A 27,667-nucleotide genomic window follows, 5' to 3' on the forward strand; every position below is an offset into this window, starting at 1 on the left:
TTCAACATGAGAATATTTTAATATTAACATATATTTCTCGAATATTACAAATACATAAATTCTGTTCTTGCATCAAAATGGGAAATTAAGCGAAACTGTCCTTTTCAGAATTATATTTTATGACATCAGGATCAATTTGCAAATGGCTGATCAAACCTTGAAAAGTTTGAGGTTTTGGTTCCGGAAGTATTTCATGAAGTTTGCTAAGTGATTCTTGGGCAGCAATAACCCATCGCTGAATTAATGCCTCCAGTGCTTCAGGTTTGTTCTAAAAAATATTTAAAACACAATAACATTTTCTATTCTACCATACACACACACACAAAAAAAAAAAAAAAAAAAAAAAAAAAAAAACACTTGAGTGGATGCCGAATAAATATAACTTTTATACTGAAAAGGAAGAATTAAATTGCATTTTATAGAAACATTTACATGAATAAAATTTTAACACAGCAAAAATAAAAAATCTCCTAGGAAACTTTTCCATCTAGAGCACTTCTTTAATGCAATCTCGTTAGCAATGAAGCCTGAAAAATTGAGGCACAGAGGCGCCAGCCTGTTACTAGTTAGTCGACATCCGTTTGGAAGCCTGCATATCCCTTTTCAGCTGGATTACCGCATGAGCAGGTAGGGTTGTGTTAGCTACATGAATTACTGCATACTATTCGGCTTGAAACTACAGCCAACCAGGGAAAGGCACTTAACGATACTTCGTGTACTTGATCCCGCCGCCGCACACTCGGCAGAACGCACGATTTAGGTAGACAAAAATACTGTACCTTAAAAATTAAGTTTATAGACTAATTGACGCACTATGTATTACAATGTACGTGGAGACCGAAAATTGCAGTATACAGAGGCGCAAAAGATTTTAAGATATTTAAAACAAAAAAAGTCCATTTCAGAGATACATTATGTAATATGCATAAGCGTTGTAAAACAAATTCAGATAAAAATTTTCTTATACATTTATTCTACACTAAAAGAGCAAAAAACTGAATTCTTATTAATAATTTAGGAGACAGCTTTGTAACTATTAGACTTCATTATGAATGTCATATACACTCTATAACATAAAAAGCGATGCACCAAGAAGGAGTATTCCTTAAAGGACGAAATTCGGTAGAAGTGATGTAAATGTGTTAAAACGAAACGCTAAGAAATATTACAGGAATTGAAGATTTTATTAAGGAAATACAGCTAGAAACCAAACATAAATAAATACATCGGCCCACCTCTGCGCTGTGCGCAGCTGGACATTATCCTCTTGAAATGCAAGCCCGGGTTTCCGTGGAAAAAAAGGGACAACATTACACGGTGTAGAATCTCATTGACATACTGCTATGCTGTAGGGATGTTCCGGTTGACAACGAAAGGGGTCTGGATATCAAATTAAACGTGACCGGATACAATAACTTTTGTCGGGCTGTGTGCCGGACGATCTGTGTGTGTGGCCGGCCAGGTAGCCCGGACCATTATGTCACTTCCTGCCCACTAACACGAGAGTGGCACATGCCGTTTTACAACACAGATCCAGCCTATAAAAGATTCTTTATTCGCCAACCAGGAGTACTTAAAAAACTCAAAAGTATTATGGATAGACTGCAAGCATTAGGCCAGGACTTGTGTGATTCGGCTTAACCACAACTCTATCCTTTCCACATAACCAACCTTTATATCCAATGTACCTATGGCAATGTGCTTATGTATAGTGCCTTCATTAATTGTCACTCATTCTTACCAATGTCATTCATTATTTCATTAATCACCAGTGCATCATCAATAATTGTTGCATACCATTACTTAAGTTTTAAATATCTAGATCAACGCACTTTTGTATCCAACGCACATCATTCGTTTAAGTTTACCATCTCTGTCTATGTACGTAAAGCCATGTAGAATAACACAGGATTATGTGTTATCACTAATCGTCATATATCGTTTTACTGTACAAGTACCATTTTCAGTGCACCTTCTGTAGTAATGTATCAGTGTTTAAGCGTATCATTTCTACTAATGTCTATATTGCCATGTAGGATAACACACGAGTATGTATAATCATTAATTGTCCTTTTTCGCATTAATACACAATTCAGTGTATCAGTTTTATTAATGTATAGGTGTTAAAGGTTTCATTTCTAATAATGTATACATAGCCATGTAGGATAATTTATGTTCATGTATTTTTATTAATCATCATCTTTCATATTTATCCACAAGTATCATCTTCAGTGTGTCATTTCTAGTATTAATGTTTAAGTGTAGCACTTCTACTAATGTATGTATAGCCACGTAGGACACTACACGATTATGTGTATACATTAATTGTCATCTCTCGCAATGATGCACAAGCATTACACTCAGTGCAACATTTCAGTCAACTTACAGGTGTTTAAAATGTCTTATTTCTATTCATGTACACATAGCGCAGTAGGATAATACATGATTATGTGTTATCATTAATTGTCATCTTCGTATTAATGTGAAAATTTCATTGTCAGTGTAACCTTTCTATTAATGTATAAATGCATCATTTACCATGTTATAAATGTATATTAATGTATAAGTGTATCATTTCTATTACTGTATGTATAGCCACTTAGGATGATACACGATTACGTGTTACCATTATTCTTCATCTATCGTATAATGTACAAGTGCCATTTTCAGTATTTCATTTCCATTAATGTTTAAGTGTTTAAGTGTATCATTTGTACTAATATATATGCACAGCCAAGTAAGGTAATACACGAATACATGTAACCATTAATTGTCATCGTTCACACTGATACACAATTTTCATTCTCAGTGTATCATTTCTGTCAACGTATAGGTGTGTATGTATCATTTTTATTGATGAGTACATAGCCCAGTAGAATAATGCGTGATTATGTGTTTTCATTTATCGCCATCATTCGCATGTGTTTATGCATATCATTTCTAGTAGTTTATGTATAGTCATACAGGATGACACACAATTACGTGTATTCATTAATTGTCATCTTCTGCATTAATGCGCCAGTTGCATTATCAGTGTTTCATTTCTTTTAATGTATAAGTGTTTATTGTTTGCATATGTCATTAACCACTTAGACCAATATACACATGTATCCAATGTACTTATACCACCAATGTACCTGTGTATGAAACTTTTTATTAATTGTATACTGAAGCATATATATGCACACACCCTTGTTTGGCCACGTCAATACCTCATATTCTCCATTAATATATTCCCGATGCAGCCCTCTCAGGAATTCGCCAGGGTTGTGTTGTTCTAAATAGGTGCGGTTACCGGACGACACATGATTTGTCATATTAAGCCGTCCGGGCCCTGCATTCACCTGTCACCTGTGTGCCGGACGACAGTTCAGGTGAGTACCCCATCACTATCCTGGACATCTTCAGACATGTTTTCTCTGGTCATCGAGGCTCAGTTTGAAGCAGAAACTCGTCGCTGAAAACAATTCTCCAGTCCGGGAGATCACAGGTCGAATGCGTCCGGCTTCACTGGAAACGTGCCTGGTGCTGTGCAACATTGAGGGAGAGTCAACACAATGGCATCCGTGATCTAAGCTTGTTCACCGAGTCGCGTATCACTGGTCACTGCAGCCACTGGTGCTTTGGTTACATGTTGTGTCCTTTATAAGGACGCATCAGGGGCTGTAAGAGTCGATATGACGAATACTCTGTCCTCGCCTTCTGTCGTCCCTCGCAGTCGACTGTTACTTTCTTGACGCTCTGTAAGGCAGTTCACCCATTCTTACCAACATCGTTGGATGGTAGCATCCCTCTAACCCAAATATCTTCCCTCTTGAGCTGACGTGTCGCAAGAATATGGTGAGTGTAATTTCAGCAAAATGGTCTCGCAGTACACAGAACACAAGTTTTGATGAACATCCCATGTGCTGCATTTCCTAGGTGACCTCTCTCTGTTTGTCCACTTTCAGTGGCCATTCAGTTCCTTGGATCATACTATAGTACTCTTTCTCATAGATAATAAATTTCACTCATACTTTACCTGGCATTAACAGCCTAAAAACATTGCACTATTCATCAGAAGGCTCCGAATGTTATGCAAAACTTTCTACATCATGTTACGGAAAATGTATCTAGGGAAACGGATGTAAGCAATGCCTTGACAGTTGTGGAATCTTATCTAATGACTTATTTAACAACGTTCAGTTGTATTTGCTGCTGTTAAAAATGTTCTTCTACTCTGAAAAAGGATAACTTGAAATGTTGCACGCTGTATATTCATGGCTTATTTCAATTGGGCTGATGTACTTGCGGCCGCTGTTTTCCTATTGATGAGTTGATAGAAAAGGAACAATTAAAAAAAAAAAAAAAAAAAGACATCGAAAGAGAAATTCAAGAAAATGCTTATAAGAGAAATGAAACAAGGACATACACAACTCCCTAAAAAATTGAAAGCATTTCAGGTTTTTTAAGGAATTGTATATATCCTTGGGGGATTCATCAAATCAGTTTTATGATCATAAAGATTAATAAAAGAATAACTGTAAGTAAACCTGTAAGTGAATAACCGCAAGTAAAACTAATAACTAAACTGTGCTGTTGGGCGATACAAGGTTGTGATGCAAAAAGTTAAAACGAACATAAACAAGCACTTTATATCATGAGATGTGTGAGTGTAACTCAAGCGTTAAAGAGATAAGGGGTGTTTTCCAGCAAAGTCATATAAATGCTGATTTCTCGTTTACCATCATTTATCCTGCTCTGCTTCTATATGAGACTTTTTAACAGACATTACTTTACTGAGCGAGTAACAGTTCAAACTAGGCCATGGGCTTATATTATTTAAACAAATGGGCAAAGTTCGATGCCATTTCTACCATGTACTTCATGGAGAATGAATTGTTCCATGAATCAGAAGGCGACCACGCATTTGATGTATGCAGCTGCTGATGGGAATGCAAAGGAAGTCTAGAAGATATTGGACAAAATGTAATTGCAATTAGATTATGCAAATATTTTGAATTATACAATTGAATTAACAATATAATTGCAATTATATAACGTAATTACAACTTAATTGTAACCGCAACAGGTAATTATAAAATTAGGAAAGTAATTCTCCCAGGCAAATTCAATTACATAGCCTAGAAAAACATTGATGATAATAAAAAAATTAAAAATTACAGTAAAATGCAGTAGATCCAAAATGGTTAAACATTTTCAATTGCATAGTCTACAGAAATCACGATCATAATTAAAAATTACATTAAAACCCAATATATCCAAAATGCTTAGCCAACTAACAAGCTGTCAAATAACATTGTTATGAATTTCGTATATATGTAAATAATTTTAGCAAACATATATGTGAAATTGTACTCTTGTGTGTGTGTGTGTGTGTGTGTAAAATGTAACATGCAATGAATGAAAGAGATGAAGCTTCACTGAAAAAATAAGAATAGAGGGGAACGTCTATTTAACATTGAGGTAAAAGGCTATCTCTCTATACTTTGACCAAGCGCCATTTTCAACTACACCTACAGTAGTCCTGCGAACATCGAGACTTGACCATGGATGAGTGGAAGAAAGGTGCTTGGTCAAATGAATCACAGTTTCCCATTCATCACATTGACGATCGTGTCAGGGTACTCCGCCATACAAGCAAACAGTTGCTCCTCCCCTGTACAGCAGGTAATACACAGGCTAGTAATGGCAGTATTATGCTTTGGGGAATGTTCTCATGGGCAACTTTGAGGCTCTTAGTTGTGGTAAAATAGACCATGACAGCTGCGTACTAGCTGAATATATTTGCGGATCAGTTTCACTCTTACATGGCGTCTGTCTTTTCAACTGGAAATGAAATCTTCCAGCAGGAGAAGGCCCATGTCACAAGGCTCGAATTGTGTAGGAGTGGTTTGAAGAAAATAAGCATGAATTCCATTTAATGTCCAGGCCACCTAGCTCAGCAGATCTTAACCCGATAAAGCATATTTGGGATATCATGGAGCGGCAGCTCAGAGCTCAAGCACTACAATGTCGGAATATCTCAACTTTGCATGACCGCTGCTTAGACATTTGGTATAACCTGTCTCCTGTTTCTAGATCTACCAAGAACTTGTAGCAGCCATGCCAAGGTGAGTTGGAGCTGTTTTGCCGGCCAAGGTCATGCAACATGCCATTGAGTAAGTGATCATAATGTTCTGGCTCTTCAGTGTATCTTTCACAAAATATTAAATTACGATCTAATGAAGAACTTCCCCAGGGTAATGGATATAAAATTGCTAGGAACAATAGGCTTGAGAAAAACCTTCTCTAAAGTACACTGGTGTGCAAAAATTAAGAACGAAGTCGAAAAATTATCATATCAGCTGAACGAAGAGGCAGAACGGACAGAAAGACCAATCAGGAGATTAAGTAATGTGATGTACGGTAGCACATGCGCAGATATGCAGGTAGACGTAATGGGGGAGTGTCTGAGTAGTATAAAGCATGTTGTCGGTGTAAGATCAGTATTTCTGGCAAAGAGATTGCACGCCATATAGCAGTTAAAATCACACCGAGTTGCTGCCTCAGCGAGAAATGGCGAATAATCAATCTGTTAGACGACATCTGGATGCTTTTACCCGAGGTCGAATCATTGGGAAGTTGGAGGAAGGCAGCAGTGTGACAAGTGTGGCTGCAGAGTTCGGAATTGCTCACAGCATCGTTTCACGACTTTGGAGACAATTTCAAACTACAGGAACAGCTATCCGGGGGTTTAGTAGTGGTCGTCCACGAGGAACCACACCCGCAGATGATCGGTATATTGCCTTACAGGCCAGAAGAAACAGGCGGCAGACAGCGGGAGAAATCGCTAGACACACGACACAGACGACTGGACAACCGATATCACGTTTTACCATGGCCAGAAGACTGCACGGTGGTGGCCTGTTTGCACGACGCCCTGTACGGTGTGTACCTCTAACGCCTGCCTGTTCTCTGTGGTCCTGGGAACACCGGAATTGGAGAGACAATGAATGGGGACGAGTACTCTTTACAGATGAGAGCAGATTCAGTTTGAGTAGCGATTCTCATCGCATACTCATCTGGAGAGAGCGGGGAAGCCGCAATCATTCCTCGAACATCATTGAAAGGGACAGGTATGGAGGTGGAGGTGTTCTCGTTTGGGAAGGCATCATGCTTGGTAGTCATACAGACCTTCACATCTTCGACGCAGGTTCAGTCAACGGGACCCGTTATTGTAACGAGATTCTTCTTCCATATGTGCGTCCTTTTAGAGGCGCTATGGGTCTGCAGTTCCTTTTCATGGACGACAATGCACCATGTCATCGCACAGCAGCTGCTGAACAGCTCTTAGAGAGTGAGGATATTGAATGTATGGATTGGCCGACACGATCTCCGGATCTCAATCCCATCGAGCATGTATGGGATTTTCTAGGCAGACGCTTGGCAGCTCGCACCTTACCACCAGTAATGATTCGGGAGCTTCGATTGGCGCTGCAAGACGAATGGGCAGCAATGCCTCAACAACTCATTGACACCCTCATTCTCAGCATGGGCAGACGCTGTGAAACCTGCCTAGCAGTCAGGGGAGATCATATCCCCTATTAAAGACTGGATGTTTCTTGCTGGACACCCATCACAGGGATGTTTCGGCCTTCAGTCGCATTGCGCTCCATGCTACTTTTTCAACAAAGCTTCTTTTTATCCCTCTGATTTCTCTTTTAGTAAGTGTCCAAACTAGCCCTTGATGAAGAACTAAATTATTTAAAAGCAATAGCTATTGACAGGGGCTTTTCACCCAACATTATTAATCAAGCAGTTAAAAAATTCTCATCTCAACACACTAAAAGGCACACTCTTGTTTTAGGAGATTATAAAAATTCTGTTGTCATTCCCTTCTTTCCATCAATTAGCTATAAAGTTGCACATATTTTGCAGAAATTTAACTTTCGGGTTGTTTATTCTCCCATCCGAATTCCGAGTTCCATACTCAAGGACCCCATTCCGAATATGAATTCTTGGGGTATTTATAGGATTCCTTGCCAGTGTGGTTTAATTTACATTGGCCAAACTAAGAGAGCCTTAAAATTTCGCGTCCAGGAACATGAGGCATATGTTAGAAAAAAGGAAACACAGAAGTCTTCTGTTGCTCAACATTGTTGGTCCGAAAATCACACCTTCAATTTTTCTGCTGCCAAAATTATTCAAAAACATCTTCCATTGGAGAACTGGATTTTCTAGAGGCATTTCACATTCATAAAAATCTTTCTGTTCTTGTTAACGATCCTAATTCCAATCCATCTTTGCCTTTGGCCTTTACAGAAATTATGTTTTAGTTCTGGTGTCACCAACAGATGGCGCCACTTGCTTATTCTTGTCCAGGCTTTCTTAGCTTATCTAATCATTACTTCCTATCTAGTTCATTTGTGGTTTTGCAGCTGAGGATGGTGGTTCGGTAAATCCATCGAAACTAGTCCTGTGAAAATTTTGAGGATTAACGCTGATTTTTGTTGTTTGACTTCTGAATTAGTACTTATTCGGCGTGTTATTGTGTCTTAAAACAGTGGAATATATGATAGATTACCACTTTTTGAATGACGATCCATGTTTGGACTCAGAAGATCAAAAGGACATAAAAAAGAAATGTTAAGAGACTACAAATGAGATTAATGATTTAGAATTGACAGTGGATGAACTTCTAGAAGTTATTCATCAAATGAATAAAGCACAAGCTTATGGAAATTATAGTCTATGTCTTCATGAAATTCAGGATATAGGAATTGATTCTGCATTTTTCTGGAAAATTTACAGTTTGTGGTTAGCAAATGGCATTTTTCCAAGAAGATGGAAAGAAGCTTAACTGTTATTATTTAATAAAGAGGGTACAGATCCGAGAAGATCCTTCCTCTTATAGATCAATTTGTTTATTGCTTATTTTTGGTAGAATTTTAAATAAGCTGATGACAAACAGATTATGGTATTACTTAAGTAGTAATAAGGTTTTAAATAGTGATCAGTACAGTTTTATTTGAGGAAAAAAGCACACTTTGGCAATTTCAGATTTTTTAGTAGAAATAAATAATAGAAAACTAAATAAGCACTCAGCATTTGGTATCTCTGGATAAAGGTAATGCTTTCAATAATGCCTGTAGCCATATGTGCTTTATCAATTAAAGGAGCTTAATTGTCTTAAAAATCTGTTTTATTTATTTTCAAGATTTCAGGACCCTATTACAGTCAAAAGTCGTTAATTCGGACACCCATAATCCGGACCTCAAAGCTAAAAACTTTCTGCGCATGCACCGCGTTGACACATGCGCATAGGCGTTTACGCGTGGGCGTAAGACCTCTTACGACTGCCCATTTGCGTGTGCGCAAGCGCAGAATACGTTTTCGCGTGAGCGTTTTATGTATAACGAACGGTATAAGCTAAAATTATGTAATTATCTATTTCAGTTAATGTTGATGATTGCGTTCTTCCTTAATTTTCGAATTGGATCTGGCTTATTATTTTTTGCACACTGTAAGAGCAATACTATAAAAGTAAACTTGAACTTTCGATTATGTCAAATAGAATTTCCGAATCTGGAGCTCCCAAAGGATCGTACAAAACGAAAGTATATTTGATGTCCATCAAACAAAAAGTGGAATTGCTGCAAAAAATGGATAAAGACATGAAGAAGGTGATAGAGAGGTTAGTGAAAATGAAAAAATTTCGATTGACAAGTTAGTCGGTATTCTCGGCACAGCAATTAACGGGACTTGAACAGCAGAACTTTGTAACTGAACAAAAAATTATGTCTGTTCATAGAATTTAAGAGAAAGTATTATCACATAAAACGAAGAATAAAGTAAACAAATAAATATTAAGCTTTTTTTTTTTGTACATTTTGATACCCTTTAGATCATAATTGTTCTTTATTTCATAAATTATGGTTTCATATTTTTAATTTTAGAATTTCTGCATGCCATCTTACGCGATTTAAACTGATGATCCATAATCCGGAATCACCGAAGTCCCGACGAGTCCGGATTAACGACTTTTGACTGTATAATTTTTAATGAAGGTAACATACATGCAAAAGAATTATAACTTTAAAGGATGTCCTCAAGGATCAAATTCTGGTCCTTTACAATGGAATTTAATTTGTGATATTACTCGTATTTTTGAACTGGACTTTAAAGAGAATGCAAAACTACAGACTTATGCCATGACTTAATTTTGTGTGTGTGTGATTATGGCAAAGCCTCGAGGGCTATCTGCCTAAAGGGAGGGATGCCTTCGTGGAGGACTTTCTAAGGGAAACTGGCTCGTATACACGTTACACATGGAGAAAACCACGAAAATTACTTAATTTTGTAAATTTCTGCTAGTGGTAGACACACTATTGATATGGATGTAGATTATACATTTGACCAAATTCACAACTAGTCTAAGAATGTTAAATTGATTTGAGGAAATGCACTATTATGGGAACTGCAAAGAAAGTAAGAACGATTACTTTTCCGAGAGAAAGAAGAAATGTACAATGTTAAGGAGTGAAAGAGAAATTAAATATTTGGATACCGTTATTGATGATCAACTGACTTTTATCTCTCATCTGAAGAAAATTAAAATATGGTGTTTGCTGGCTTTAAAAACATTATATGCAGTTAAAGGTCTTTCTTGTGATTATAAAAGGGGAATAGAATATAAAATTCTTTACGCTTGATCTGCCTGGTATAGAGATAATGTAAGATTGAATAATTTATTGGTACAAATACAAAGAATGGCTAAGTTAGGCATAAGAAGATGACTGTCTCTAATGCTTCTTCATGCTTTGAGTGAGTGTGAACCCATATTCTTCGTGGCACAAAAAGAAATGTTCTTAATTGAACTTAAAAATTGTAATAATAACAGCAATTTTTTGGCCAAAAATCGCCGCTACACAAAGCCAAAATAACAAGACAAAGAATTGCACAAACTCAGTATCCATGTACACATTGACATATTTTCACTTGAAAAAAATTCTCCGCCTTGCACAAAAATGGCCTTGCACACTCCCTTGACTTTATCCATGTACACATCGACCTATTTTCACTTTAAAAAAAAAATCCAAGAATTGCACAAACTTGCATTATGCACTCCCTTCACTTTGGCCATGTACACATCCATATATTTTCACTTAAAAAGTCAAAGGAGCATCCAATTCTACAATACAGGCAAACAAAAAATACATAATCTCAATAAACTACATTTTAAACTAAACAATAAAATAACAAAAAAGGAAAAACATGTTATAAATTTCTACAAAAAGCAAATATCCACTTACCCTATTTAGAAGTTCCGGTTAATCTTTGGATTATGGTAACTTGGCGATTTTTTGACGACCAACTCTGCTACAGCAACATTCTATCTTTTTTTACGCCACCTTTAGATTTATTCGCCTTTAGATAAGATAAGAAAGCCTGGGCAAGAATAAGCAAGTGGCACCATCTGTTGGCGAAACCAGAACTAAAACATAATTTCTCTAAAAGCCGAAGGCAAATTTGGGTTGGAATTAGGATCGTTAACTAGAACAGAAAGATTTTTATGAATGTGAAATGCCTCTAGAAAATCCAGTTCTCCAATGGAAGATGTTTTTTGAATAATTTTAGCAGCAGAAAAATTGAAAGTGTGATTTTCGGACCAACAATGTTGAGCAACAGAAGACTTCTGTGTTTCCTTTTTTCTAACATGTGCCTCATGTTCTTTGACGCGCTCTCTTAGTTTGGCCAATGTAAATTAAACCACACTGGCAAGGAATCCTATGAATAGCCCAGGTTTTATAAGACTCCTTGCCAGTGTGGTTATCTCTTTTAAAATCCTTGTTAAAGACAATTTTTTTTTCCTCATTTTGGAATAGTTTAATTAAGTTGCAGGTTATCTGTAGAGTTGATTAAAGCCCACTCCACATGTTTCTTAAACTGTCACATAATGTAACATGTTCAACATCGCCATTTATATTTCTACATTTACAACTAATTGACATAATTGCAAAATGATAATAATAAGCTGGAACATGTGCATGATTTGTAAGAAACTGATTTAAATAACCATTTCCAATACCTTTTTCAATTCAATTTCTTCAAATTTATAAAAGTATGTCTTCCTTTAGTTTCATTTATCCATAGTTTCTGCAAAATTTCAATAAATTTACTTGTAAAAATTCCTTTAAAACTTTCAAAAGGAATGGCCATAACTATGTCTGCCTAATTCTTTTCAATAGCAATTTTTGCATTCGAATCAACAAGTTCATTACTATGAATCCCAATATGTCCTCAGATGCAGTGAAATTTTATATTTCTTTTTAAAAATATTTGCATCAGCCACTGATGTGTTTCATGAACCAAATTAGTAAAACGTCTTTTAGACATTACTGCTAGTAATGCACTTTGACTATGTGAATAAACATTTACTTCTTCTATACCAGAATTTGTAGCAAGCTACTCTAAGGCTTTTAATATAGCATAAACTTCTGTTTGAAAAACTGAAACACTGTTATTTAATTTGGTTAGAGTAGACTTTAAGGTACCCCTTGTATTATGGCGAAGTTGTTGTTTCATTTATCGCCAAGTTGTTATTTCATTTATCGCCAAGTTGTTATTTCGTTTATGGTAGCCCGAGTAGTTGAATGTTATGGAAACACTATTGTGACGTGCATGATTCTGGGAAATTTTGAATCATGGGATGTTTTGTAAGCGCTTTTGTGGTGTGTGTTGGTTTTATTGTTTAGATGGTAGAATGGCTGAACGTAGTAAGATTAATTTGAAGTTTCTGTATGAATCATTAATTGACTGGTGTGTAAATGAAGGTTTATTTAGTAACCATTATAAGTGTCCTGTATATAGGAAGGATATGCGTCTAGTCTAACGTAAAAAACATTTAGATGGATTTAAATGGGTTTGTAGAAAGAAAGGTTTAGATTTGGCGATGCCGATATATGGATTCGAATTCAGATAATTTTAGAAAGTTTTTGGATGCTGTTAAGGAATTTTGTGTGCCACAGACTAAAGATGAAGGAACTTCGTTGGAATATGGTAACAGGTAGTTTGGCTACATTTTGGAGGCAATAAAGGTTACTACCTAGGACTTTGGGAATAATGTGAGAAGTACTCAGTTCCGATTACGCATTATTTTGTGTGAAGGAAATGAGAGATCATGAGATATGTCATGTGACATTAATGGACGAATTATAGTTCTTTAATCGGAAAAGGGGGTAAATTTGGAAAAATATCTGCAGTACTATAGTATTTTGTATTAAGCTTCATTGTATGTTGTGTGAAAGAGTGTTTAATTTTTGGATCGCATGGCGCTATCTAAAGTGAATTCTAAATTTTTAATGCGTTTATCTGATAATTCAAAAGAATTGGTTGAATGGTGTATGAGTGTAGGATTAATTGCGGATAAGTATGAGTGTCCAATATGTGGGAATGAAATGAGATTGTGTGAAAGGAAGGATATTACAGATAAGTTTGAATGGTGGTGCAAGAAATTTGGTGAAAATGGACATTTTGTGATCCGCCATGCACTAAAGATTTTGTAGAAGATTAGGTAAGTTAGTATTTTTAATCATTTGAGGATATTATTTTTATGCATTGTTCTAAATGTAAGGAGTAAATAAATTAATATGGTATTATTGGAAAATTGAAATTAGCAATTTAGTTTAAAGTAATTAGGATTGTAAGCTAATTTTTATTAATTTAATGTATGTGCTTATTTATATTTTAAGTAGTGTTTTTTAATTTAATTATATTTTAATTTAATGATCGTGATTTTGGGAGTTATATGTTTGTAGTATTTTGGAATACGTTTGAGTAGAAGTAAATGTGCATGGAAAGAATTTAAATATTTGAAACTAAGTATTTGGAATCATTTTTAATGTTTGCGTTATAAATTGGCAGGTGAGGTTTATAATAGATAATTTAGAGGGAAAAGTTTTTGGATATTTTATTTATTTTATACGTGCAAATGTTCATCCTTGGAAAGGGTATATACTTTTTCGCGATCAAGTAATTTCATATATGTCCTTTTTACCGAATTTAAAGACTCACAAAATTTTCATGCATTTTCGTGAAATTTTTCTAATTTATGAGAAACAAGCAGTGTACATGGATATAGTGAAGAGTGTGCGCAATGCCATTTTTGTGCAATTCTGGGATTTTTTTAAAGTAAAAATACGTTGACGTGTACATGGTTTAATTATATTTTAATTAAATGATAGTTATTTTGTGAATTATATGTTTGTAGCAATTTGGTATATGTTTCAGTGGAAGTAAACGTGCATGAAAATAATTTAAATATTTGACACTAAGTATTTGCAACAATTTTTAATGTTTGCGTTATAAATTCGTTGGTGACGTTTATAATAGATAATTTAGAGGTAAAAGTTTTTGGATATTTTATTTATTTTATACGTGGAAATGTTCATCCTTGGAAAGGGTATATATTTTTTCGCGATCAGGTAATTTCATATATGTGCTTTTTACCGAGTTTAAAGATTCACAAAATTTTCCTGCATTTTCGTGCAAGTTTTTGTAATTTATGAGAAAATAGCAGTGTGGATGGATAAAGTCAAGAGTGTGTGCAATGCCATTTTTGTGCAATTCTGGGATTTTTTTTTTAAGTAAAAATAAGTCGACGTGTACATGGTTACTGTGTATGTGCAAATCTGAAAAACGCGGCAAGGAGTTTGCGATTTTGCACTTTTCCCCAATTTTGCAGTTAATATTTGACATGATTATGCAGTTTTGTTCCATGAAATTTCTAGCATAAGTGTAATTCGGCTAGCAGATTGTTGGTCAACATTGTTGGTCCGAAAATCACACCTTCAATTTTTCTGCTGCCAAAATTATTCAAAAACATCTTCCATTGGAGAACTGGATTTTCTAGAGGCATTTCACATTCAAAAAAATCTTTCTGTTCTTGTTAACGATTCTAATTTCAATCCATCTTTGCCTTTGGCCTTTACAGAAATTATGTTTTAGTTCTGGTGTCACCAACAGATGGCGCCACTTGCTTGTTCTTGTCCAGGCTTTCTTATCTTATCTAATCATTACTTCCTATCTTGTTCATTTGTGGTTTTGCAGCTGAGGATGGTGGTTCGGTAAATCCATCGAAACTAGTCCTGTGAAAATTTTGAGGATTAACGCTGATTTTTGTTGTTTGACTTCTGAATTAGTACTTATTCGGCGTGTTATTGTGTCTTAATTAAAAATGAAGTTGTTTTATATGTTACTTAATATTATTCTCTGTCATTGTTAAAGAATTGCCATTATGTTTTATAAGATTAAATAATCTAAAGACAAGCTTATTAAAATAATTATAATTATTTTGTACAAGAAAAATGTATATATAGTTATGTATCATGTAACTGTGTTTCAGTTATAACACAGATTACATTACATTATAATTTATTGTAAATGTAATTAAAGGTTATTTAATTTAATATATTATATATTGTTTAATCTATTGTAAATAAGATATATGTTAAGTTTGTGTATTATTTAGTTAATCATAATGGTCAAGTTGTAGTAAAATTTAACTAACAAAGATATTTGTTGGTGGCCCCATAAGGTCTTCCAATCTACAATGAAGTAATTCAGGATCTTCCCAATCTACAAAGGTCAGGTACATCATGGTAGAAATAGATTTAAAAGAATTAGTGGTTCACTAATCCATGCATTTATTGAATTGGTTACACAGGTGAATTTACCAATCTTACATTTCAGATAACCCCAGAACTCGAAATGCATTCGAATGGGGTTGGAGGATTGTGGTGGCCACAAAACTGCAAAGTTATGGGAGATGACTCTATTTTTAAACATTGTTCAGATTGAAAACATCCAAATTTCAATAAAAGGTTTTTTTTCCCCCACTACGCTCTTGTGTCATCACTGATCCTTTGTAATCCTCTTCTTTGCAGATACTTTACACCAGTAATTGTCATCATACGTGTATCATCCCAAAGCCATTTACAGTTTTTTAAGCACTGATTAATTTGTGCAGGAAAAAAGGGTTGCCATTCAAAAATTTCAAAGTGTTTACACTGTAACTGTAATTGTGAGAGCTCTATTGTATAAAATCACGACAATCTCAAGCGCATACATTCAACTAACACTATCTGAAATTTCATTTTTATTGGTTGAGCAGATAGACCAGCAAGAATTCATATACAGGGGAAGCGTTTTTATGACCATCCTGTACTATCAGACTCATGTATTTTGATTCACATGACCCCTTCCAACAAAAACAAAATTTGTTTCTTGGGGTTATATGCACAGACTTTTACAGTACATAATTAAACTTATTTTGGTTTTTACATCAACAGTTATTTGTATAAATTATGTTATGTATTAGATTATATTATAAAAAATTTACCTCATTATGATGCTGCAATACCAGTTTCAATTTTCTTATCTTTTCTTTGTTTGCTGTTATACTTTGATTTAAAGCACAATACATTTGAAGAAGCAGACACTTATCTTGAACTTCTTCAATTTCTTCTTTTGATTTTGGAACAATAGTTTCATTCAATATATTATCACTCGGTGAAGGATATACAGCTGTTGCTGGATCAGATTTAAAACTTGTACTTAATTCATGTGGCTTACACATGACAGGAGAACTGGGTAAAATACATTTAGTTAAAGGACTTGAATGGCTTCTTGAACAGCGTTTCAGACGTTCCTTAAGACTTGAACTCATCTGAAATAGAAAAAGTATGTAATAAAAAACTAAAAACATACATATAATTTTTTAAGATATAAACTCCCACTGCTTTCGTATATGATGCTTTCACACACACACACACACACACACACACAAAAAAAAAAAAAAAAAAACATGCTTTTAATTACAAACAAATATTTTAAAGTAAAAATAAAATTCTACTATGGCAAAAAGGTTTTGTAAAAAATAATAAATTTCATTTTTTATTTATTATTTAAAGACACATATTATAAATATACCTCATTTTACTAATTTGCATTCTAGACATATAGCAAAGATTCATTACTATTCATACCAATATTTTAACATTCAGCATTTTATTTTTACTTCACAATCTTTAATTTGACATTCAAAAATTAAAAGAATCAGATGTAAATAATTTTTCATAAACACAATTATTTGTAATATTTACTTGCATAATTCATGCAGTTCTTTACTATAATTTTGTAACTGATAGAAAAAAGATTTGACATTTAAGACAGGAAAAAAATTTGAAGCGTTATAGAAAGTTTAAGTCATAATATGAACTAATTTTCCTTATGAGCCTACTATTTAGTAATCCATTAACACAACATCTTTTCCTCGGAATCCCCTTGACTCAATTTTTAGCACTTAAGTATTATCTTGTCGATTGACCAAGCAGCATGATTTAACACCAATTAATGGATGAGCATGACATCACAACCTATGCATAACATCTGTATTTTCGCTTCATGTAACCCAGGTCAATTCTTGAAAAGTCACTTTTTTTGTGAACAAGGATAGTACTTAAGTATTATCACTTCATTTTTTCTTCTAGTTTGAAAAAATGATAAAAACTTTTGGGACTTGCCTACTACAGAAAAGCAAGCAGTGAATTATTTTCAAACTTATGAAATCTCATCATTAAAAAAAAAAAAAAGTTTTAATAGACACGATACAGTGCTTTACTTGAAAAGAGATAAACAATGGCAATACAATATAAAAAATTGTGACAACAGAATATCCATTCAAAAAACAATGTGGTCCGAGAACACATTTATGACTGCAGTCTGCTTCATTTACAGTTGGTCAAGAGAAATAATATCTGTTGAATGGGGGAAAGTACATATTTTGTCGGCCATATGTTTTCATATGGCCGACAAAACAGCAATAGATAGGAATAATTATCTGCAGGAAGTTTGTACTCATAGTGTTGTGAACAGAGCTTCTGTACAAAGGAAATGCGCATGGTCAAACGTAAAGATATTCAGATGGCTTTGAATAGGTTTGTCGCAAGAAATGCCACCAACAGTCTGCCACTACAGAGGATATTTTTTTACTCTTATTTTTTTGAATTTATGCAGTGACAGCAGTATACATTAGACACAATTTCTATTTTGTGTGCCACAGACTGATAACACAGAAATATCTAAATATAGTAAGTCGATATTTCCTTTTTGTAGTGCATATATGCAATAACATGCATTTCGTTTTTTGTTATTTCACTGTGTGATTTAAAATTCAGTTTATTGACCTTCGACTGGCTACAAATTTTGTTCAATTTTAGTGATGAGTAACTTCGTTTTAGCATTATATGACGTTATGATTCTCCTGGTTTTTTCCAAGTGAAAATAGATCGATGTGTATGTGGACAAAGTCAAGGGTGTGTGCAATGCCGACTTTGTGCAATTCTTTGACTTGCTATTTTGGTTTTGCGTAGTGGCCATCTTAAAATTGTGCCTTGCTGGCCAATAGCTAAAAATCAACAGTTTTCATCAAGGGGATCACCCTGAAATATATTTTACCGAAATTATTTCTATATTTAAAAGTATTAATATTACTGCATTGTGTATTTCATTCAAGGGTTTGAGTTGACTTTAAGGTATCCCTTATATTATCGCGAAGTTGTTGTATCATTTATGGTAACCTGAGTAGTTGAATGTATGGAAACCCTATTATTACGTAATCGTTTGCATTATCCCGGGAAATTTTGAATGATGAGATATTTTGCAAGGGCTTTTGTGGTGTGTGTTGCTTAGTGCATTGCTTGTTTCATTGTTTAGACGATACAATGGCTGAATGCAGTAAGGTTAATTTGAAGTTTCTGTACGATTTGGAACGAAAGAGGAAAAGTGCATTGACTGGTGTGTACATGAAGGTTTACTTATAACCATTTTCCGGACAGTCCGGAAACTACATAGTATATTTTTTATTCTTATTTTTGTGAATTTACGTGGTGACGCCGATATACAGTTCAGATAACTTTAGAAAGTTTTTGGATGCTGTTAAGGAATTTTGTGTGCCACAGACTGAAGACAAACGAATTTTTAAATATGGTAAGTGAATATTTGTTTTGTGTAGTGCTTGAATGCATAACAGGTTTTTCCTTTTTTATGTTATTTTATTGTTTGGTTTAAAATGTAGTTTATTGAGATTATGTATTTTTTCTTTGCCTCTACTGTAGAATTGGGTGCTTCTTTGACGTTTTAAGTGAAAATATATTGATGTATAAATAGACAAACTCAGGGAGTGCATAAGGCATAGTTTGTGCAATTCTCTGATTTTTTTTTTTTTAAGAGAAAATAAGTCAATGTTTACATGGATAAAGTCAAGGAAATATGCAATGTCATTTTTGTGCAATTCAGCAATTTTTTTAAAGTTAAAATAGGTCGATGTGTACATGGATACCAAGTATGTGCAATTCTTTGTCTTATTTTGGCTTTGTGTAGCCACGCAAGCCAAAATAACAAGTCAAAGAATTGCACAAACTCGGTATCCATATACCGCCAAGTTTCGCTGAGAGGTACCCTAAAATATACCTTTACCCATTCAAGATACATCATCCAACTGATTCACAGTTCTCAATAGCAATCCTAAAGAATAACTTAACCAAGAGATTAACTCGCAAATTAATAAAAAAAAATAATTATGCCTATCAGTTTTTAGCAAAACAGCTTATTAAGCTTAACAATGCATACATTATCACTTCTTTATATCCACAATAATGTATTTTCCTACTAATTTATTACTTCACAGTGCACAGTATTTCATAATACACCAACCTTTTATTTTCTAATAAAACATATTTCTTTCCTATTGTAAAACATGTATACAGTTCATAATGTTCCATAATACACCTATATTTCTAATGAAACAGTTTTATTCTTATTAACACAAAAAGATACATAAATTTTTTTTTTCTAATTTCAATTTATAGTGATTACAACTCTCCTAAATTACATCAAATTTATACTAAAATACTGTTTTCATTAGGAGATATGCTTAAATAATTCATCTGCTATAGTTAATATTATGTGACCATTTTACAGTTTTATGCATGTCAAATATCACATTCTGCTGCATATAGACAGTGTTGACCATACAGAATAGTAGTTAGTGATGCTGACTGCCATATCAAAATGACCAAGCTTGAATCCTGGAGAAGGCATTAATGTTTGTAAGCATACAGTGCCTGTGCAGCAAAAGGCCTTCAAAATACATGGCTAGCAAGGTTAGTGATATGGGAAAGAGGGATGGGAGAACATCAGACTGGGTATTCTTTCTTGGAATTCTAATTAGGATGGAAGTAAGCAAAGACCAATAATATCCTATATGCCTACATGGATGCACAAGTACTGGCCTTAATCCAACCTCTGCCTCTACATGTATACTGCTGACCATGGCTTACCTAGCTATGCACAATAAACATGCAAGACAAATTGTCACAGTGCACATTTTCACTTCAAGAACAAGCATAAAGACAGTACTGAAAAAGCAATAAGTAAAAAAATATGAAAAGAAAGAGATTCATTTTTATGTCTAACAGAAAAATTTCAGTTATGAAAGTGAAAATTATGCAATTCCAAAAAAATTTGACTAAACAAAATTTGGATAAAGTATACTTGTGCAATTAATTTTTGTACTTATTTGGTTTAATCCTAGTATACGGTATACACAGACTTGGCGACATTTATGATGATCAGTAAACGCAGTGTTGATGATGAGCAGTGAGTCATTTTGGTGTTGGCGACAATTTTCAAAATCCCACCAAGGCAGTACCATATACTAGAATTTTACTACTTATTTTATTAATGAGGAAAGTGCAGAATCACTCACTGATTCCCGTGTTTCGCAAAATCGTAAAGTTGAAAATAACAAGTCAAAGAATTGCACAAACGCAGTGTCCATATACAAATCAACCTATTTTCATTAAAAAAGATATCAGAGAATTGCACAAACTCGGCATTGCACACTCCCTTGACATTATCCATGTGCACATGGATAATCACAATATTAGTGGCCGATTCTGCATCAACTTGAAATAACAAGTCAAAGAGCTGCAGAAATTCAGTATTTATGTACACATCAACTTATTTTCACTTTAAAAAAAATCAAAGAATTACACAAACTAGGCATTGCACACTCCCTTGACTTTGTCCATGTACACATTGATACACACCATATAGTGGGCAATTCTGCACCTTACCCTTATTAATTAAATCACTTTTTAAGATGGAATGTAACAAATGTAATTATTTACGGTTACGAATTTTCCAAATTACTTTTAATCAAAAACTGAAGAAAGCTTCTTGGTAAAATCCCAGTATACTGTGCAGCCTTGGCGCGATTTTGAAAATTATCGCCAACACCAAAAATGACCCAAAGAACGTCTATGTATATACTATAAATTATATACTATCACTATATACATAGTATATAATATGTATAACTATATATATTCTTTGAATGACCCGTTTACTACTCATCGTATATGTCCCGTTTTTACGGCTCATCATAAAAGTCGCGAAATCCCGTGTGCAACGCATACAAGGATTAAATCAGCTTCTTTCAAACAGGTTACAGAAATCTCTTTATTAATCATTGCATATTTAGGTTAAAATAACATGCCGGATAACGATTCCTGGGGAAGTTGAATAACAATAATCGGGGTAATGTTTGTAAATTTTGCAGGACTAGTTCCGATATATCTTCTTCAGCTGCTTAAGTGAAAAATGCATATTTACCATTTCATCGTAAAGTTTTACTTAAAAGATGCCAGAGAAAAGAACTGCCATTAATCACAAGAACGAGAAAATATTTTAAAACAGAAATTACTTTATTTCCACCAATATGAGGAGAATCCTGTAAAGCCGTCAGCTTTTCTTCTGAACTAGGATTCATACTTTCAGAAATTAGATTTCAAATACAAATATAAGTTTTCTAAGCATCTAAATACAAGTTAAACACTTGTTCTGTAGATTTAATAATAACGCATTTGCTATTTGTCGTTTGAACGAACGCGCTCATAGCAAACATCGCAAATAACTTCTCAACAATGTTGCCAGATCACAAAACTAAGTACCGGATTAAGGGCCGAATTTAGCTGCGGCGCAGAAAGGCAGATGTTATCGCTCTTTTTATGACTTAAATTTATTACTTCATGTATTCCATCGTATAAATTCTGCGCCAGCAATTTTCTTCATTAAGAGTAAGTTTTGAGAATGATGAATGCAGCTTTTTGGCAATAGATTGCACAGACCGTTGCACTGGACTTCTGCTACCATTGGCAGGATTCTTGAGGAGGTGAAAATGGAATTTTTTGCCAAAAAGTTAAAGCTAATGACCCGGGTAACCATAGCAGCACCGCATTAGGATTCAAATAACGATATTTAATAATTTAAGTTACAGGGCTTAATTTTTAAAATTAGAAGCGCCGGAGCCCTATGCAAGACCGCCAAGAAAGAGGAACAAGAGTAAATAAATAAATAAAATGGCCATTAAAATCCATAAAAATTAAAAAATTAAATAGTTAAATATTGCCAGATTAAATAATAATTATTAATTAAATATTAATGATCAATATTTTTATTGTTATTTAATTAATAATTATTGTTCAATTAATTAATAATTAATTAATTAATATTCTTTAAAATAATAAAATTATTGAAATTACATGAAATGTACAGAAGTAAATTAAAATTTAATAAGCAATCTTTAATATAATTTTATTGCTAAAAATAAAATTTTCGAGATCAGATTTCTGCTAATATTGTTGTTCAGTTACTTAGAAGAAGTGCCAGAGCCTTCTTATGTAGAGCTCCGGTGCGCTCCGTCTAGAATTATGATTTATCCCAAACACTAAGAAGTACCGGAGCTAGGCTCCGGTGGGCTCCGGCACAATTTAAGCTCTGAGAGGAAGCATTTCGATTGTATGCTAATATATAGTATGCTAATGTTTTCACTTCGTTATGTCTAAAAAACTTGGTGGTCGAGGCAGTTTAATTTCATTTCTATTTGCGATTGACATTTGTGGCCACAATCACTTGGCACTCTGGTTGTGCCTATTCACAGAACATTTACATTTTTGACATAACTACGATAGCAAGCAAGACAGCGAAATTACATCCTAACAGGGTAGAGAGCGAAGCTGAAGTGCGTAGTTATCCTATATGAAAGCACGAAAGAGAAAGGTTTTGGTTTGACTTAAAAGTTTCAGTTCCCCATTATTTCGTCATCAACGTTGCGCAGACCATGCAAAATGGAATGATCTAGAAATGACGTAATCCAGAGAAGTTATCACGATTTTTAGAACGCAAAGGGAGAATTAAAGAGTTACCGTTAGTCTAAATTATAATTTTGATTCACATATTTTTGATCATACATATTCCCCTCCCCCTTCATAGAAAAAAAGGCTTGGCGACAGAAAAGCCTTTTTTAGAAACAAGCATTACATAATTAGCGAAACAAGGAAATGCAATTGTGAAAAAGAAATCATAGAATTTGATATAAATAATTTTTTAAATAAAAAAAATCTTGTAGATATCATTTTTAACAATAAATTGAAATTGAAAATTCTATGGGAATTTAAAAGTCTTTGCAATCTATATCTTGAAAGGTTTTCATAAAAATTGATGTTGCCATTATAAAACCAAAATTTTTTCCACAGATTCCTGAAATTTGAATTAATTATTCATAAAATAATCCACATTTTCTTAATTATAAACCAATGTAAAATGGAATTTAGAAATTAATACATAGTAAGTAAAAAATTCAGTACAATAACAAAATAAACTTTGATAAAAACGGGCAAATCCTTTACAATGCAAATCAGCGTGACATTTGCTAATGGCTGTGGGATGCTTAAATACAATTACACATAGAAGCCTCCATTCCTTAATAAAGGTGTATGGTGTATTTAATTATGGCAAAGCACACTAGGGCTATCTGCTTAAGAGGAGGGATGCCTTCGTGGATGACTTTCTAAGGGGAACTGGCTCGTATACACGTTGCACATGGGGATAACCACGAAAACACCCATGCAGCCAGCCCGTTCGCGGGATTCGAACCTCGGGCCGAATTACCAGTGTTCAGCGACTTTACCGCTCGGCCGTTGGCGGGCCCTTAATAAAGGAAACTGGACTCTAGTATTGTATAATTATCAAAATTTACACTTATAACTTATGGCCATAAAAATCTTTAAACTAATTAAAGGAAATGAAAAACAAATATACAAAAATTAAAGCTATATTAAATTCTACACTGCCCTACAATAATAATATGAGCCATATAATTTTGTGAATATAAAATAAGAAAATTAATTTCATAATTATATCTGTTTAGGAAAGGCTTTTAAAAATTAGCAACCGCCTTCGCCGGGAATCGAACCACGGACATCTGGAATACCGGCCCAGCATGCAGCACAAACCACTACACCACAAAGGCACGCTAGGAAAACGGGAGATATACCATATATACTCCCCTTTTTAAAGGGCGACTGGGGTTTTTAGGGGACCCAATCGCCAAATCCTGGGTGTGGAGAATCCTCATCCTACACCCTTTTAGTTCGGGCGCCACTGTAGAGACATTAGGTATTTTGGAAGCAAAAAAGGATGAAAAATTAGCAACCGCCTTCGCCGAGAATCGAACCACAGACCTCTGGAATACAGGCTCAGGGTGCAAAAGCACTACACCACAAAGGCACGCTAGGAAAGCGGGAGAGATACCTGATACATTACACTATTCTACACCAAAACATTTAATATTTCTTGTAATACTACTCAAAACACTACTTGTTTATTATATTTTATACTATTTTAGTAATTATTTCATTCATTTAAAAATTCTTATCAACAATTCAAAATTTTCAACATAAATTCAAAAATATAATTATTTACCTTAATATCCTTCACTATAAATAGTTCAAATAGCTTTCAAATATAAAAATTTCAAACACATCCATTAACATTACAAACTTTTCAAAATATTATAATGTAATTAAATTTTTATTTGAAACCTCATTGAAATAATATATTATTATTATCGAAATTTCTAATTTATTTATTTTGTACAAACTGGAAGACTCCACAGCTTTCTCTTAATACGAACATTTCCATCTTATGGGCAAATTCACAATAATGAATTAAGTGTATGAAATCTCACCAATGGTTACTTGACTCTCGCCGCAGTTATTTATAAAGGCCTCCGTTCCTTCTTTCATGTCAATTGGCCGTTATGACCTGCACTAAAACATTCACATTATAGAAAAAAAAAACTAACCATATAAGGTATTTCTCCCACTTCCCTAGTGTGTCTTCGTGGTGTAACGGTAGCACGCTGGGCCGGTATTCCAGAGGTCCGCGGTTCGATTCCCGGCGAAGGCGGTTGCATATATTTCATCTTTTCAGCATCTAATGAACCTAATGACTCTACAGTGGCGCCCGAACTAAAAGGGCTGGGGATGATGATTCTCCGCACCCAGGATTTGGCGACTAGGTCCCCTAAAAACCTAGTCGCCCTTTAAAAAGAGGAGTATATAAGGTATTTCTCTCCCTTCCCTAGCGTGCCTTCGTAGTGTAACGGTAACACGCTGGGCCGGTATTCCAGAGGTAAGTGGTTCGATTCCAGGTGAAGGCGGTTGCATATATTTCATCTCTCTTGTTTTCAAAAAAAAAAAAAAAAATCCTAATGACTCTACAACCACACTCCATTATATTAAAAAAACAGTTATATATACAATAAATTAAATTAAATTAAAGTGAAAGCCTTCAAAGTTTATCTGAATATATTGTGATCCGTAAATTTTAAAATTAGTTAACATAATTTCATACTGCTTATGATAATAATTCAGTTTCTTGAATTACTCATATTTTTATACATTTGTGGAGACATTAGGTATTTTTTGGAAGCCGGAGAGATGAAAAATTAGCAACCGACTTCGCCGGGAATCGAACCACGGACATCTGGAATACCGGCCCAGAGTGCAGAACCACTACACCACAAAGGCACGCTAGGAAAAACGGGAGATATACCATATATACTCCCCTTTTTAAAGGGCGACTGGGGTTTTTAGGGGACCCAATCGCCAAATCCTGGGTGTGGAGAATCCTCATCCAAGACCCTTTTAGTTCGGGCGCCACTGTAGAGACATTAGGTATTTTGGAAGCAAAAAAAGATGAAAAATTAGCAACCGCCTTCGCCGGGAATCGAACCACGGACATCTGGAATACCGGCCCAGCATGCAGCACAAACCACTACACCACAAAGGCACGCTAGGAAAACGGGAGATATACCATATATACTCCCCTTTTTAAAGGGCGACTGGGGTTTTTAGGGGACCCAATCGCCAAATCCTGGGTGTGGAGAATCCTCATCCAACACCCTTTTAGTTCGGGCGCCACTGTAGAGACATTAGGTATTTTGGAAGCAAAAAAAGATGAAAAATTAGCAACCGCCTTCGCCGAGAATCGAACCACAGACCTCTGGAATACAGGCTCAGGGTGCAGAAGTACTACACCACAAAGGCACGCTAGGAAAGCGGGAGAGATACCTGATACATTACACTATTCTACACCAAAACATTTAATATTTCTTGTAATACTACTCAAAACACTACTTGTTTATTATATTTTATACTATTTTAGTAATTATTTCATTCATTTAAAAATTCTTATCAACAATTCAAAATTTTCAACATAAATTCAAAAATATAATTATTTACCTTAATATCCTTCACTATAAATAGTTCAAATAGCTTAAACTTTGTTACTTAATTTGCTCGCACACACTTATAAAAATTAGAAAAATTAATTAACAAGAATTTCACTTTTTCGCAAAACAGCACAATCAAATTGCAGAAATTTTTAGCAAAATTGAAGTATAGAATCCACAAGATACTAAATAATTTGTCTTGTTCCTGAGTTAAATTCACACGAAAATAACACTTTTTGAGCTGTCGATTGACGAAATACTAGTAGAAAAAGCGGAAGCACAATAATTTTCTGTAGCACATATACTTGCAAAACTGAGATCGACGAACACACTGTAATGCTGAATCTCTTAAGCGGTAATTCACTGATGATTTAAAGCACTTTTTTTTTCTAAATATTATAGACATGGCCGAAGCAAATTCAATATTCCTTTTCACTAGGCATTCGAACTTCCGGATTTATCGGGAGATTACTTTCACTCTGCAAACAATTAATTTTCGAGACGTGATTATTTTTTGAACCATTTGCAAAGCACCACAGCAGAAGGATGACAGGTTATTTTTTAAATACTGAAGAAACAAATTTGATGATTCCCTTCTTTCGCATTCCCTTTGAATTTATCACAAAACGAGGACTTGAAGAGCTGAATAAATTTTCTATTGAGGTCTCAGGCTACTGGTAACTATCCTGTGCGACTAAATTATATGTAGTAATAGCAAGAAAAAAATGGAGCAGCGTCGATGCGTAATAGCTATATAGGATAGATCGTAGATCCATATTGAAGAGGAAGCATTCCGATTGCGTAGTAATCTAATATGTTGCCTTTGTAATATATAAAAAACTTGGCAGTTGAGGCAATTTTAATTCCCGTTTTCTTTGCAATTGACATTTGTGGTCAAAATCACTTGGCACTCTAGTCGTGCCTATTCACAGAACATTTACATTTTTGATACTATTGCAGTAGCAAGCAAGACAGCGAAATTACATG

General features: G+C 34.4%; 1 protein-coding gene across 2 annotated transcripts; it reads right to left on the bottom strand.

Annotated features, from left to right (window-relative positions):
• LOC118180251 (uncharacterized) lies at positions 1 to 27,625 on the bottom strand. 2 transcript variants are annotated; one of them, XM_035349372.2, is made up of 3 exons: positions 26,691 to 27,625; positions 16,382 to 16,708; positions 1 to 268 (listed from the first exon to the last, which is right to left on the bottom strand). In XM_035349372.2, the coding sequence occupies exons 2-3, from the start codon at positions 16,706 to 16,708 to the stop codon at positions 86 to 88; spliced, it is 510 nt and encodes a 169-aa protein (XP_035205263.1). In that variant the 5' UTR covers positions 26,691 to 27,625; the 3' UTR covers positions 1 to 85. The 2 variants fall into 2 exon arrangements, with proteins under 2 accessions (XP_035205263.1, XP_035205262.1); XM_035349371.2 differs by lacking the exon at positions 26,691 to 27,625 and adding an exon at positions 21,809 to 22,035.
• Between the last annotated feature and the right edge of the window lie 42 nt (positions 27,626 to 27,667).

This window comes from Stegodyphus dumicola, chromosome X2 (assembly GCF_044657685.1).
Source record: "Stegodyphus dumicola isolate Sdum_Otavi_A_Nest chromosome X2, ASM4465768v1".
NCBI lineage: Eukaryota > Metazoa > Arthropoda > Arachnida > Araneae > Eresidae > Stegodyphus > Stegodyphus dumicola.